This window comes from Pagrus pagrus (genome assembly GCF_965226575.1).
Source record: "Pagrus pagrus genome assembly, chromosome: 4".
Classification (NCBI taxonomy): Eukaryota; Metazoa; Chordata; class Actinopteri; order Spariformes; family Sparidae; genus Pagrus; species Pagrus pagrus.
Genome location: NC_140188.1, coordinates 26,027,805 through 26,044,813, shown reverse-complemented (window position 1 = coordinate 26,044,813; position 17,009 = coordinate 26,027,805). Strand labels below are relative to the sequence as shown.

General features: G+C 42.4%; 1 protein-coding gene across 3 annotated transcripts in view; it reads right to left on the bottom strand.

Annotated features, from left to right (window-relative positions):
* lsamp (limbic system associated membrane protein) overlaps positions 1–17,009 on the bottom strand; it is a 487,383-nt gene that overhangs the window by 186,439 nt on the left and 283,935 nt on the right. For 2 of the 3 annotated variants that reach the window (XM_084351806.1, XM_084351805.1), the window contains exon 2: positions 14,862–14,940. In XM_084351806.1, the coding sequence (XP_084207932.1) occupies positions 14,862–14,917 (56 nt within the window). In that variant the 5' untranslated portion in view covers positions 14,918–14,940. Of the gene's footprint in view, positions 1–14,861; positions 15,291–17,009 lie in introns of those variants that run through there. The other variant, XM_084351804.1, reaches the window with a different exon arrangement.

Here is a 17,009-nt window from a genome sequence, read left to right as displayed (position 1 = left end):
GTCCCGTAAATTTAACCAGAAACAGACATTTTATTGCTCGTTTCAAATCGACCAGACACCATCAACAAAAAACGTAATTTAACCTCACAGAACGCGGGAGCCGCTGTCTACCACTTGCTAGTAGTGGCTGCCTGAATCTGATTCAAGACACTCATACTTGCCTACCATGTGGCAAAGGGCTAGGGCCAATTCTACATCCCATCCACTGCACTCTGCCACTGCTAAAGGGCTTGCTACTTCCTAATGCTCTTATCAAAATCCAGAGTTTACTGTCCTGCCGCCAAGCTCCTCAATGAGATCAGGACAGCGGGAACTCTACACAACTTCCATCACAGACTAAACTCATCTATGAAGACTGCACCTTGGTCCGTGATAATAACAAATAGGTCATTTTAGTTGCTGCAATTCAGGAGGTTTAGCTTATTTGATGAATGATCTTATTGTAAATTGCAAAACAGTTTATGGGAATGCAACAGATTTTTTGATTTTATGCAAACTTTCAAAAGTCACCTGAAAAGATTTGATTCCGATAATCACAGTGCACCTATGAATTTGTATCTTCCCAGCCTAACATGCTTCAACAGAGTGCTGGCGTTTCAAAAAGGCTGATTTAAATATGATCACTTATGGATGAGACCATAAGAAATGATTCTGCTGCTTCACCTTTAATCACAAGAGTGGCTTTGGATGGTGGATTAAGTAACAACAGTTCTGAAGTCAAATCACGTGAAACCGTCTTGTGTTATCTGTAGTCTCTGGTGGTTCTTTGAAAAGATGTAAGATGCATTTTTAGGGATCAAGGAGGTCTCCAGAGGCTTTGTAAGTTTGTTTTAAAGCATATCAAAGTGTTAGCGGGCTCATTTGGGCAAGGGTTGCAAAATCAGCCTCCGACTGAAACCAAAAAATCCTAATTCAAAATGCGATGTGAAGATGCAGGATGAAAAAGAAAACCAACGCTCTAAATGTGAGTCAGACAGAGTTCACTGAGGACTTGCAGATGCATCTCACACCTCCACACACACATACACAACACCACAGGAACTGTTCTTCAGGTTTGGGGGATTTTTGAAAATATCCATGTTTAATGTGTTATGTCAATATTGATTAAAAGAAGGAATTGAGCTGCATGTTGGAACCGTGGATTCTCTTTGATATTACAATATGGTAGAAGAGATGATTGTGGTCTGTGGTGCAGTCAATGCAGTGTATCTGCCAGCCCTTTTTGGTGTATTCTGCCACGGCTGATTGGATAACTATAGAGGTTTCTAATCCTTTTAATCCTGGTACACTAGGCCTCTCACATACTGTAGGCACACACATAAACATGAGAAAATAGCCACACTCCCAAATATACTGCTAGGCTACTGTATATAGAATCCATAATCATACATACAAATACAAGCCTCAACACAAAAACTCAACATATTCTGCTCACTTCCCTCCAAACATATCACACAACCCACAGCAGCAGCGGCATCTCCTGTGTATGATTTATTTTTGACAGCCTCTGTTGCGGGGATATAAAAATTGAATGAAAATGCCCTCAAGAAATAAAACAGACATTATTTTTTGCACAGTGGCTTAGAAGACTCTGAATCAAGCTATAGTTAAACAGGCTGAGCGGTTTCCTTCCTTTGTTTCCTTTCTGTTTGAAGACACAAAGGAAGGCTGTTACTGCCATCTCTCCACGGCAATGTGTGTTTGTACTTGGCCACCTGTTCCTAGTCTTTGGGTACAATGTTTACTTCAGGCACACCACACTGTGTTACGTCCTCGAGCGCTGGGAGACAAAGCATTAAGATGCAAATGTCTGCAAACTCCTGCATTTTAGTGGCCATAGTAATTAAGCAAATTGAAAACTTCAAACAACTTTTATGAACTTTTCTGGCATTTGAATGCTTGTCTTGCACACAGAAACCAACCTTAATGACCTACAATGCTGAAAGCTATATAGAAAGCTATTTAGAAATGTCTTTTGGGTCAAGTAATATCGACTCACTCATATTCATAAACAACAAAGTTAGGCATAGGGCATAATGAGCAGGCAAAAAGGACAGAGACACATAGACTTTGAATGTTTTTGAAAATGTATGGCAAAGCCCGCTCAGCCAAGAAAATCAGTCGTAAACGAGCTTACTGCATCTATTGGAGAAAACTGGGGTGTCATAATAACTGCATTTTGAAATGTCACCTGCACAAGGCCATTCATCTGTCAATACATGTAAGTGTCTGTGATTTGGGTTTATATTAATAAATAGCCACACGAATGCAATAGTGTCTCCATGTCATCAATATCAGATGACTGGACTGTCTTAAATTGGCTGTGAATTAGAGCCCAACCGACTCAATTTGTAGGGTAGATGCCTATACCAGTATTAGGAAGTCAAAAATTCCAATGTTGATATATCAGCCCTTATACAGACATGTTTTTGCAATGATCCCTCAAATGTGGTTATCAAACAAACACATGTAATACAGACAGGATATTTTACAGTTTAACATTAACTTTTACTGTCTAAAATGACATCAGTGCACTAAAACAGTAAACTTCACTTGGATATAAATAATAATAAAGTACCCCCAGCATCTTCTTTTGCAAAGTTTTTATAGTGGTGCATATTGACAACATAATTGATATGACCTTAAAATAATATCAAAATGTTTTTAGATTATATACCTCGATATTTTAAAAATCTCACAATGTTAATTTCTGATGATTAATGATCAGTAATGTGGATATGTCAACTTACCGGGTAAAAGTATTAGACCCAGTAGAACAGTCTGGTAAGTTCAAAACAATGACATCACTTTACATCAATGCAGCCTTTAAAACCATGACACTTACGTCATATCATGATAACAATAGCGATATACAGTATATATCATGATATCCAAAATCTAACACGATATATAGTCTCATATAACGATAATGATATATCGCAAATATTGCCCACCCCCAAACATTATTTGCATTAATGATACAAGTAGACTAACAGAAACATGTCTTCCAAAAGAGCTACAGTTTGCCACGCACTGACACGTCAGGGGAAGAGCCTTGCTCTCACAGAAAGTGCAACCATTAGACCTCATCTAGATATTAGATAACCTTTTACGCCCCTAATGTTAGTTACTTAGAGACCCCCACGGAAATTAGATTATAACTTGAACCCTGCACGTGGGTTACAATGCCCCCGCCCTCTTTGCCCTTAAGGTTCTTTCGATGTGCTCTCAGAAAGGTCGCTGGCAAATGCCGCCCCTTGTCCTCAGGTGATGAGAGTCTTTATACACAAACAGCCTCTTAAATGTAAGTGCTTTAGCTAATGTAGTTTAAGTGCTGAACATCAGGTAATACTGAATTAGTCAAGCCTACGATGTACTCCTGGGTCAGACTGAGCTCTCTACAAGCCCATAGGTGGCAGCTGACAAGAAGGCTTTGTTGAGGGTCAATGGTACCTCTAAAAGAAATGGTAGAGGAGGGTTTATGAATGGGTGGATCGCAGCAATCAATACCTGAACTACTCACCAGGGGACCTGATTTAATTGGAGGTAATTGCATGCCATGAAGAGTCGAGAGTGAGGTTCCAGTAATTGAAAACAACCACTGGGTAGAGGATTAAACTGAATTGAATGGGAATAATTAATGGCAGATGAGACAAGCTGTGCTAATTTTCTTTTTCTCTTTTACCGCAAATGCTGAACACTTAAATGACACCAGACTGTATAAAGTTAAGTATTTCAGCTTAACTTTTTTCTTTTTTACGACCGGCACATTTATGCTATACAAATCAGTGGGGAACGAAAAAGAAGTAGGACATGGAGTCATCCCAATTTCTTCAAATGCCAAATGCTCAAGAGAGAAACTCTAATTAATCTCTTACACCTTTAAGACCGTGGCCTTTTCATGGATCCCTTTATCGAAATGGAAAGTAAAACTTAGTAGGATGATGCAGATGAAACATGCCGCCATCAAGACGATTTCCTGCTGGGTGCACAAAACATTTCGCTAGTATTAGAACCACTGCAGAATGTGGCTACGCATCTAAAAAACACACTTAACACAGTGGTACTAAACAATAAATCCTACTCTCATAATACTGGTTTAAATTCATCTTGGGATTATCGTGTTGAGGCGTGTGTATAAAAACACATAACTTCAAAGAGTGGGCTACAACTCAAGCTGTGGACTGAAAGGGAAATGCAAATGCATTTTTGAGTCAGGTGTTAAATATGTGTGCTTTCTGACATTCAGCATCGTGATAAGTGACACATAAATTAGCTGTTTTGCACAGGCACGGGCACCTGTTTTCATCTCCAGACCCTGGCTTTATTCCTCGCTCGCTAGTTGCTTCAGAACTCGCTCGCACTGAATAAATCGAATCAAACCTAAGAACACCTAATTGTATGCTCTAATATAACCATAATCATTTTAAACGGAATTTACTATAAATATTATAATTATATTATGTTATAACTGATCACGTGCTCAAGAGGTTGCGGCTCGTCTTTTTTGCTCATACTAAATGCATAGTGGATTCTACAGATGAAGACATAAAATTTGTAACAAATATGTTTTGAAATTCACTTTGCAGCTGAAGCCATCACCGCGTTATGAAATGAAAATATTCCATGTCCGGCCTCAGCTGCTTTTCTTATGCTGTATCGAAGTGAACAATGTGAATGTGTCCTCCTAAGGATAACAAACACCACACTATGAAATCATGTCAGACCAATTTTGGTAATGAATAGCTCAGTAGCAATGAGATACTTTCCAGTTTTGATCCATCGAATCATATTAGGCGAATTACATTCATCATTAACTCTGCTGGTATTTGGTATTTTGGACAAATGATGTCACATTACAACGATTTTCAAAGCTAGTAATCAAGTGAAGGATTTGACTGTCACAAAAGCTATTCAGATTGTTTCTTATAATAGTGCAGAGCATGACCTTCGTGTTAAGCCTCAACAATCTGCTCTGCTGGGGTATGCTCTGCTTCCGGTAGCATCTGACATCACCCAACCACTCATCACTTGTGTACATTACTGAACTACACACTTCCAGTGATTACAGTGGGAGTTTAACATTCTTCACTTGTTACAAACACAATATATTGTATAAGTTTCTGTGACAAAGCATAGGAAACTTTTAGTGTGTGGGTAGTGACAGACACTGTATGCTGTAGATACACAAACTAAGTGCATTTTACTGACGCCTTTGGGTGCTACTGGCGAGCATCTGTGTCAGACCCCGCGTGGAGGAACCTCATACCTGCATCACATGATATCACATTATGATTTCCAGGCTCGCTGTACTGTTGAGCAATTAACGATCTCGTCATCGCTCGTCCCTTGCCATTCAGTACAGATTACTGTTCATGGCGAAGCAAATAATGGTGCACTGGGAAAAGATAGGAGAGGATTTTTCATTCCGTTCCTGCATTTTGCCGACGGTTCACATTATTGGCACCTGACTCCTGAGCTTGGCCATTGTACTGCAATTATTTCAGTTGCTAGAATTGGGTAAATATAACGATTGTCTTGTGACAAACATGTGCTGTGTACCTGTATTTGAGAGCTGACCATGGGGAGCAAATTAAAAATGAAGGTAAACAATCACTGCCAATAAAGCATCCAGCATACAATGCCTGTAGGGCACGTCAATGTTTTTTGACAGCTTTGTTGTTTACTAGGCCTCTTGTTTTTCATATTGATGACAACATTTCCAGTGTGTCTATTTGCTTCTAGCATGTAATTTTAAATACATACATGGTTTAGTGTTTGCTGTAAAACAAATGCATATCAATTACAATTCCCATTGAACTTTCAACACAGTAATACATGACATAAGTTAAAAGGTTGAGATATAAATCAGAAATAAGTCACAAACAACATTTTCAGCTAAACAACAACAAAGAAATAATAAATTAAATCACCTCACATCCACACGTCATGTCATGTCATCTCGTGGCTTCGAAAGGCACAACAAGATAGAAAAAAGAAACAAAATAGGAAGCTTGATTGATCCATGATAAGAAAACGTTTAAATGTGAACTATGCAAGATTTTCCTTTTAAAAAAAAATGTACAGACTTAAAGAAAATAATTGCTCTCAATCATCACTTACAGTATGACCCACTAGAAGTGTGTGGTGGTATTTTTATTGCTGATTCCAGAGAAAGATAGCTAATTGTTTACTCTCAATCCCAGGTCGTCAAATACTGACCGACCCAAAGCGTCAGTATTAAACTGTCTTTCTCCAGAATCACTTACTGCACCCTTTTAATGATGTGTTTACAAACCACAACTGGCAAAATCCTGCATTGTATGCCTTATGAGAATTTCAAAATAGTGTGTCACATGACCTTGGCTCGCATGGCACTTGGAAATGCTATTCGAGATGTGGCGCTATGTGGTAATGCTGCAGCTTCACGCAGCTATGCACAATGGATGAATTTGCAATTTAAATACATGACACACAGATGACAGCTTCACGACTCTGAAACCATTTCTATAATCACAGTGTGATCTTGCATGGTGTGTGTCAGTGGGTCAAGTAAGCAGATTTTTGCTGATCTTGGAAGAGATGCGGGGTAAACAATGAGTGTGCTCGTCCAGGACTATACTTACTGCGGGCCTCTAATCTGCTTTAAAGCCATGTGGATTAACAGCTGCAGGGACGGGAGTCATCACGGCTCAAGCCCACATGTTTCAGCTTTAATTTGAATTCATCCTGACTGACTGATAGATTTAAAATTATTTAACCTGCTTCCACAGCTCCAGCTGAACTGAGCTCAGCCGGGGTTCACGCCCTCTATTCATTTCTCCAATTTCATGTCAGGAGCGACACCCAGGTGCTTGTGCAATTTTTTAAAATTTGAAATTAAATTCCTGCTCTGCTCTCTCCGGTTTAAACCAATAGCTATATTGTTGCAAGCAGGTCGGTTAATGATGGTCGAGATGAACATATGCAGTGGAGAGCTTGTGCTTTCTGAGTTTCTGATTTCGCAATGAGTCCCAATGGTGCACTAGAAATGGCGCCTATATATACACCTCTGAAGGTGGCAGCTCCATTATGAGTACAAAGCCTGGGTGAACAGAAGACATAATCGTACAGTACAGATATACACAGTGTGTTTCTATAAGCCACACAGTGCAGTGCATTAGGGTATGGGCAGTAATTGCTTGCAACCCCTTAGAGTCCATACCATTTTTTTCATTCTACATCTACTGCAGCTCTAACACTCTGACATTTTGAGGTTTTCCGAGAGCAGTAAGAATACTCTTCCACTCTGCTTCTACTGCCATCCCCTATAGGTAGCCAGAGGCTGAGAGAAATTGCTGAGTAGTTTAAATATGCACTTAAAGACAGTCTGGCCTGCCCAACAATAGCCTGAGTGAAGAGGGAAATGGAGTGGAATTGCTTTTAGGGAGAAGCACTGCTTCAATATTCTGTTGTATCAAAAAACTGTTCAGGTCAGGAGTTATTTAGGAGAAAAAAAAACATGTTGAAGCCACATGATGAAGAGCACAAAGTGTCCTGGTGTTCTGAGGACAAACAGGCAGAACTCAAACCACAGGCTGGAAGCACATCTGGTTGGGAGCCCTGAAAAGAGGCCGAGACAGCCCATTGAACCGCATTGGACTGTGGACTTCAGATGAAAACATCAGAACTTTGTTCATCTACCATGTCAAAAGACTTCACACTGTCTCTGCAGGCCATTATTCAGAGCCTACTGAACACGATGAAAGCTGCTGGAACTTGTGATGACTCAGAGCCAGTCCAAAAGACTTCAAAAAACTTTGCAGGATTGGCAAAATATCAACCAAAACCCGTGTCCCTGTGCCCCTGAAGCTTTGGCCCTCACCTCTGTCAGCTCTGTCCCATGCCAAAATGGGGACAAGACGATAATGACCCAACTGGCAGTCGCTCAGCTCTCCCACTTTCATGAGTGAAAATGAAATTGATTTGAAAATCCTGCGTCGGCCCAGGCTGGAACAGAAGGGATTATTGTGCTGATTGTACTAATACTGTGTCCCTGCCCTCCCTCCCACTCTAATTCTTCCCATCATACTCTTCCCTCCTCCCTCTGTTTGCGTCCCTCTTTCTCGTTGAGAGCTCTCCGGCCATCATTCTTCCCTTTTACACTTTTTTTTTTTACCCCCGTTATGGTCTTCATAAAGAAGCTGCCTCTTTTTCTTTCTCTTTCTTGTGTCAGACTTAAGACAGCACAGCTGGACAATTCAGTGCTGGCAGAAAGAAAAAAAAAAGAAAGGGGGGGAGAGAGCAATGAAGATATAGAGGGACTGAGAGCTGCCTAGGGAGGCTCTAAACTAAAGAAGAAAAAAAAAAAAAGGAGCACTCCCATCTGATGAGCTGCAGAGAGAAATATAGAGTTCTCCTGGGGGCTGGACATCCCAAATTATGTTGCACTATTGCCCTCTGCACGGAAATCCAGAAATTGATCTGTTTTTCCTCAGTTTTCCTTCCTCCACTTGGAATTCTGCCTGAACTGCATTGCCCTCAGGATCCCCTTACCAACACTTTATACTGTCTGTGAAAATTAATATCATTGTGTCTCCATCCAAACTTACTGTGACAGCAAGAAATGTTGATTACAGATCAGTTCTATGGCAATATACCCTATAGACTACACACAGCGTACAGGTCAGCTCTCATGGAGCGTCACTAAGTCAGGTAAACAAAGGTTTCAAACTCAAAATAAAAACTTGTCATTGTTCCACCAGACAGTCCACGTTTTTGTCTGTTTTTCGCCCATCTTTACCTTTTAACTAACATTTTTCCCTTTCCACTCATCATAATCCATTATATTAAACAAATGGCATCACGACGCATTTAGGGGTATGAAGCTTTTATTTAACTATCATGTAAAAAGCCCAAACCAAATTGCCAGAATAGATGTTATCATTGTAATCCATGGCTATGTTGAAACTCTGTTTTATATGTTTTGTATCTTTTGGCTTTAGGCACAAGAACCACTTAGTTTGGGTTCTGAAAAGATCTTGTTTTGGCTTAAAATAATTGGTTTTGTCATCACAAACACAGCTGGGAAATGTCCTGACATCTCATTCAAAATATCCAGTTTTGTTGCCACAAAAGACAGCTGCAAAATGTCCAGACCCAGAAAGCAAAATTGTTGTGGCCCACAGTAGAGATGGTCATTTGGCCCATATACCGTGTAGAATGATGGCACTTAGGCAGTCCATTCCTGTGTGCCAGAGCTGAGCCACAAGCAGGCCATACCATGGCCGTAAGTCAGCCAAGAGCAGACCAAATAAACCGGATCTGGCCCAAGTCTGGGCTACAGTTCATTTCTATTCTGATGGGATGGATCAGGCACAGACTTGGGCAAGTTCTGGTTTATTTGGTTTGCTCTTGGCTGACGTGGCCAAGCTATGGCCTAATGGCGGTTCCGATCTGGCAAACAGGAGTGGACCGCCCGAGTGCCATCAATCCATGGGGTGTCTGGTACAATTTTACCATCTGGGGACAAGATTAAAATTGCCAATTAAACCAAGAAGTGAACACTGGTGTCAGATTGGACTCTTGCTTGGCAGCCATCCAGCCCTTGGTGTCTCTCACCACGTAAAGGCCAAACTATTTCCTGCATAGGAATTGAATGTTGCACTCGCCTTAAATTGTGCACTGCTACGAAACTGTCCAACAAGTCATTCCTGTGGATACTGGTGAGTATTCTCCTGTACTGTAAACTCAAATGAAATGGAGAACAGCTGATCAAAGAGTACAACCTTAACAGCAGGAACCTTTTTGGGCTGCTTTTGTACAATACTGCTAGTTTCATCCAGTGGCAAAGGGACATTTCCAAGTTCTTTAAAAAAGTTCAAGAAAACTGTTAGTTCTTTGGCTAAAATGGGCTGAAATGTTTTGAGTCTATTCTTCTTTTCTTAATGAATGGAAATCTAATGCATAAAGAGACAACTGGCCATACACTGGTTGAGGATAGAAACCTTATCCATTCTGTTGTGTTGGGCTTGCGTTGAAAATTATTCAAATATACCTCAATAAGAACATTCTACCTCTCTCTTTCATTCTCAAGTTGTTACAAGTAGATACAGTACTCAATGCTCACTGGGGAATGGGAAGAGAGATAGCCTAGCCAGTGTATTAGTTAAGGGTCAGTAATGAAGGAAATAAAGCAAAATCTTGCAAAAAGGAAGCTTCTTAAAAAACCCAGTGATCCGGGTCATTGCATTGAGGAGATGTTGTGAGCTTGTTGTGGCAAAATATAAAAACCTCCAACCTTCCTCCATAACTCCTGCTCTTAAACAGCACGGGTCTGTGCAAACAACCTGTTCTGAGACCGTGAGGACTGTTGTCTAGTTCAGCTGGGAAAAATAGTTTTGACTTTACCAAGAACATTCATCTGACCAACATTGGATAAATAGGGAAAGTTGATCTACGGTCCTGTAGGGCAGATAATTTATTATTTAGTGATGATATAGTTTTGCATGCTGGTAATCGACTGCAATGTCTGTGCGTGGGCTCAGGTTGGGTTTGAGTCTGAAATTTGGCAGTAACGTGCAGTTTCAGTCAAGTGAGGTCAGAGCAGCGCAGGTACGGAGTTGGTTCAGGTCCCAGTTTTAGGTCCGTGCAATACTCTCTGCTGGATAGGGCACACTGAGTAATTCCTATAACACTGCATTTATCAAACCGTTCTTCTACACGTATCAGGTCGTCTGAACTTTAACTAGGATCGGAAAATCAAACTCTGAAACAAAATGACAGCTTGGTTTGGTTTCCTGTCCTTGTGAAATAGTGATGGTTGTGATTACATATGAAGTATGCACTGTTTTGATTGAGACATCCTGTATTTCATTTACGCAATTTACAGCTACATTTTTCACTTCAACCCTCCGGAGATGACATATAGAATCACTGCAGGCTTTGTGCTGTATGACTGCTAGCAGCTGTGTTGGGGAAATAAACCAGCAGCTCAGGCTCACAGTGGGATACGCTGAGAATGTCAACTCATTTCCAACATCCCGAAAGTCTTTGTTTACATAATGCAAGTGCAGTTTACTGGAGTGTGGCTGATGCACATCACGGCACTCAAAGATGCATCAGCCACTAGAGTTCAATAGTTGAGTTTTTAATAATGGAAATGAACACAAGTGTATTATCTACTCTCAGGCATTGTTAGTTGTATCGAAGGCTGAATTAGACTAACATCGTGTTTTGTGTAGTGTCTGAGCCTCCAGCAGATTTCACATACATAATATCTGGCTGACTCCGACTCAAATTAAAGGCTGAGTTCTCGGGTAAGTTTTGACGAAGATCCTCTGGGGCAAAGCACGAGTGCAGAATCATCTTCCCTGAAAGTAACAAGCCTGGCAGAGTGTATTGTCAAAGCGCAGATAATTGACCCAGAGGAGAGCAATCACACAGACTGTGTCATTAATGCTTTAATAAGCAATTGTCAATTATCAGAGCCTCGCCTGACATTGCAACCTTCCCCTTAAGGCCACCGCGTAGTCGGGGACTCCAAAAAAAAGAAAAAGCAATTAAAAAGTAAACTATTGTGAAACAGAAATGGCTTGGAGAGACATGGAGAAACTTTTATTTTCTCTTCTCCTCAGAATCGCACTGTGACTAGCTGTGGATAAAAAGAGTTTGATTTCACTTGTTGGCATCATCCTTGGGAGATAAAAAAAAGAAAAAGAAACAGGCTAAGTCACCATGGAAGCGGGATCTAAAATATGGTGTGTTTTTCAGTGACCTAAATCTCATAGGTCTGAAACTTGTCTGCTGGGACACAGGCCTAGATTTCAAATGCTGGGACTTATGTTCATGCTTTCCAGGCGCAAATGTCACTTCAAGCAGATACAAATTTTTCAAAAAGATCACCCCGCGTTAAGAGCAAAAAGACTGCCTGGGGACAAATGTAAGACCCAGATAGTCGGTAATCTTTGAACTCGATGCGGAGCCGGCGGATCATTAAAACAGGAGGAAACTCAGGATGTAGCATGCTTACAGTAAATGAGCATGGTGACTAAAGCACGTTCCACAAGTCTAACTAGAGATCCGAAGAAACTATATCACAGAACCCGACCACTGATATGGTTGTGGTTACTGGAGTTTAATCACACAGCCTAGTGCACAGCAGATGAGCTCTAATTCGCTTCACACAACAAACGCTGGTGTCAAAATGTTTTTTCAAAGCCAGTTCAACACAGTGACGTTCTTCAGAAGAATAATCTCTTCCAGATTAACCCCTTCATGGCCTGCTTAGGCAGAGGGGGGTTCAGAGGTTAAGAGTAGCTAAATATTTACGTCTTACGCTGACTTAAATCAGAATGGGCTACTGCTGAATTTCAGTCTTGTAAGACAGAAGACAGGCTAGTGGAAATCAATCTAGATTCACTGCTGTTCCCTGTGGGCATCAACAGTCGGTGGAGATATCTGTCAATATTTAGTTTCTGTTCACTTTTTGATAGAGTCTGAAGGAAAATGAGATTCTGTGAACAAAGCAATACAGCCACGGTATACATCAGTCTACACTATGATCTGAAATGCATCTTGTTTTTTAAATGTACCACGCTCGGCCAAAGGACTGCATTAAACATTCTCATCATGACACAGATTGATCCGTAGCCATTATAAAGCTTAAATCTTGTCCTCTCACAGGGGCTGTCACAGTGTGCCACAATAGTGTTGAAAATCTGAAAGTTCTAAGCGTGAAGAGGAAAGACTTAGTTTGCTTATTTATTCAACATAACACAGCTCTGGGCCCTTGGTAAAAAAAAATAAATTTCCTTTTTCATTTCAGTAGCGAGGCCTGCCGCTGTGTGTTCCGCCACAGCGGTGGTTCGGCCACACGCTGTTTCTCTGCACCGCCGTCTCTCCACTTGTGCCGTGAATGTCACGACTGCAGCCACGGGCTCGACTAGAGGAGCACAGGCCTTATTACGCCCCCAGGTCACCAATATCCCCTCAGCCTTCACAAAAACCCAGCTTATGGAATCAGATACACAGTGTAGCTCGACAAATTACTAGCCGACGGCCGCCAACCCCTGCTCAAAGTTCTCGCATTTTAACCCCCGTGTCCCCCCCCCACACATCCAATTTGTCAGGTGGAAACTGGGTGTGAAAAATGGTTGTGTTTTTCACAGGAGCCACAGGGGGTGTCTGAGCGGCAGTTTATCGTTGCGTGACTGACAATAAACACAAGACCGAACGCTAATGGCGGCGAAGATACATTATGAACGTCGAATCAATTATGACACACACTGAGTGATCACTGCAGATAATTATTCAAGGATTGTTTACCTGAGCTAATGGCATATTAGTGGACTCGGGACGCAAGCGTTTTCTCGGGAGGGAGGATCTCATTTGGCTCTGGCTGAGTGTGAAGCCTGCTGATACCAATAAAGGAAACAGGCTGACTGGGTGACTAAACGGCTGAATGTAGCAAAGACGCAGTCGATTGGATTTGGAAAAGTGAAACAAATAGCTGTGACCCCCGGTGAGTTCAACAGTAACTGAGTCAATTGACCAATCTGATCAGCAGATACCTGAATGGATGGCACCTGCATGGAAGAAGGAATCCATTAAGGGGATTAACTCCATTTGTGTGTGTGTGCGCCTATATGAGGAAGCTCGTGTGAGGAAACGTGGTAGTGTTGGTTTGTCTGCAGGAACTTGACTGGCTGCATGTGTGTTAAAGGTCTATCCCATAATTGCATTCTGCATTCTCACACTCATTAGGCCCGGACCGGCTGGTGCGACTGTAAATACAGCATGAGAGTGGGGGAGAGGACAGCAAGAAAAAAAAAAAGAGTGAGGGAGAGGGAAGAAAAATCAATGAGACTGAGTGTTCTGTGTGCAGCCCATTATACCTCTGGACTTCCCTACAGTCATCCCATTTTCAGAGGGGGGGGGGGAGTGGCACCAGGGGCTGGGGGAGGTAAAGCGCCTTGTTGACAACAGAATAACTGCATCTAAATCCCCTCGCATTTCTAGCCTGCCACAAACACATGGCTCGGATCACGTGATCGCTGACATCTGCCCGGCAGTATCACAATAGCGCACAGGAGTTGACAGCTTGCATTGTCTAGCAAGTGATTAAGTGGGATGCGAGGCTATTACGGACACAAACACTGACTGCATGCGGCAGACACAACTGGAGCTTTTTAATTCGTGTGGGGGGGGCGCAAACGGGATGCAAGGGACGCAGTGGAGTTCTGACACTGATGGCACTTCAGCTGCTCGTCCCCCTGCGGGCAGCGGCTCCTCTCTCCCCTGAACGCCCCACAGTAATTCGTAAAATCTAAACAAGACTGCACACCTCTCTGTCTCTGCCTCGCATCAGCATCTTAATCTGTGTCTTGAGTCACCCCCGCGCAGTATTTGCCCGTAAATCCGCACGCAAACAGCATCTCCGGACATCGTGACGCACTTCGCCGTATCAGAAGGGGTTCTTTGAATTAAGTAACGAAACACACACACACACACACACACACACACTGTGCGCCAAAACTACGGTGTGCACGTAATTCCATAAACGACCAGGGCACAGGGGGAATAATGTGAGTGCGCTGTAAAGTCAGTTCCAACAGGGAGATTATGTGTATTATAGAAATATCATGTGCTTTTAGTCAAGACTGTGAGGTGAGATAAAAGTTGGAACCCAAAGCAACTCATCCAAACAGTGTACAGAAGTTTACCGAGGGGGGAAATCATCAGGGATGACAAAGAAAATGATCTTCCACAACAGTCGTGAAAACTGATCATCTTTGGTACCCGCGATCTGAGGCGTGCAGCCTGCTCGCGGGGAGGACGCTGCCGGAGAGGAGGAGAGGAAAGTTGGATCAGGACTCTCTTACCTTATGATCGCTGTGTCGCCCTGGCGGATGGTGATGTTGTCGGTGGCCCGCTGCATATCCACACTCCGGACGGGGAATCCTGTAGGGATAAGACACAGCAGTCTGAAAAAGGAAGCCTGCAGTTGCCTCCAACACGATTTGCGTCCGACTTGCATCTTTTTAAAGCACAGGGGCGCGCTTTTCGGCAGCTATAAATCCAAAGGGTTAGAAAAAAAAAAAAAAAAAAAAAAGCGGGCAGGAAGAGGAGTATAGTTGTCCAGACTTCTCGGAAAACGCGGGATGCTTTTAAGTCCAAAGCAGCCCGGATGGTGCGGCTGATACGGGTTTCCTCGCTCTATAGTCCACTGATGCGTAATGCTCCCTGCGTAAAGGGACGGCACAGCCAGCAGCGGCGATGGAGAGAGGCAGGCTACTGTTCAGAGTCTGGGAAAATCACCCTCCTCCTCCACATCTCTCTCTCTCTCTCTCTCTCTCTCTCTCTCTCTCTCTCTCAGATTATCCAGCCGTCTGGCTGTGATGCTCCCCTTATTGGTTGTCAGGACAACAGCACCACCTGAGGTCCCTTTCAGTGAGACACAACTGAATAAGGACTATGGGATCGGGGCGAAAGAAGTAAAAAATAAATTAATTAAATAAAACTAAGTAAAACTAAGCAAAAAAAAAAAAAAGGATGTTGAGACAAAAAGAAGTCGCCAGGGGGAATAATAATGCTGAAACCCGCCCCTCCTGACCAGGACCACAGGTGGTAATCTGCAACAATGTGCTCTTACCTCCCTGGAGCTGAAGTCAAGCAGAAACACACATTCTCGGCGGGGATCACTATTCTGTATCCTGCTTTCATTAGTCTTCAAACAGACTGTATGCTCACAGGTACACGGTTATCTGGAGCAGAGGCTCCCAAGCATTTTCATGCCAGGAAGAGTTGCATTGGACCATGAGCCCTCCGGTGGATAAGACTTTCTGTAGTTAATTTTGATGAAGTGTGGGAAATTACATGACTTCAATGTGCTGCCAGGTAGCCAAGCAGTCAGAGCTTTTATAAAAATAACTCTTGAAGCCATACATTTGTTTCTGTCTTCACATCATATCACATCAATTCAAACACTTTCAAGGACGTTGAACTCGATTTTATGGAACCAACTACCTGAAATATTCTATTAGACTTTTTCTGACCATTCTTCCATTTTAGAGCAAAATGAAGTCTTAAACAATGAGGGTGAGGAAAACAACAAGAATCCAGAAAGCTTTTGTTGACCATGAACAGGGCAGAGCCCGGCAGTGAATAGCTTAACCAGACATAATCACAGCGTGTCTAGACTGCCATGACTGCCATGAGGCTGCAGCTCGGCAGGTAATTACATCCACTTTTTAAACCCGAGCAAGGACACGGGTTTTGAAGGTGTGCGCCGCACAATTCAACAGAACTGTGAATGCAGAATGAGCTTCTAATTTCACCACTTGCCAATCAAGCGCCGGCTTAATAGGCCATGATCTAATGCTCATTCCACGATGTGCTTAATGAACTGCAGAGTAACAATTCAGGCAGTGCATTTAGCATTTGATTTGATACAGAAAATACATTAATACTAATGTGACTCATTGTCAGTCATTGCACGGCACATTTTTTTTGTTTTCTCTCTGTGTTTATTTGGTAAATGATTTATAATCATAAGCATAAGCCTTTAGTACTCAAACTCTGCTCATGGATAAAAGTCCAGGATTTTGATAGGGCTGCCATATATGACTCAACAATGCACAAACATGCACGATGACTCCCCCTTATCTTTAAGCATCGTGCAATTGTTCTGGTGCACATACAGCGTGGATAAATCCTGTTCTGATCACCAGCAGCCTGACTGAACCAGTGCGAGGCGGTGTGGTTAAGCCTCATTTCCAGTATCAGCAGATTTTAAGAACCAGATCAGACTCAAACCCCAGTTTTACAGCCTCCCCTCCGGCAGCCGTGGCCTACTGTCACACGTAGGCTTTGCCGCTAGATTAGGGGGAAATGGAAGTGCAGATGAAGCCTACGCGCGGCTGAGAAGGAATCATAGCGAGGTAAATTGATGTCGAGGAGTGTTTTGAGGTGCTTATGTCAGTGCATTAGTTAAGGAGCGCTAAAATGTTTTCAACGAGGGATGCTTGCAG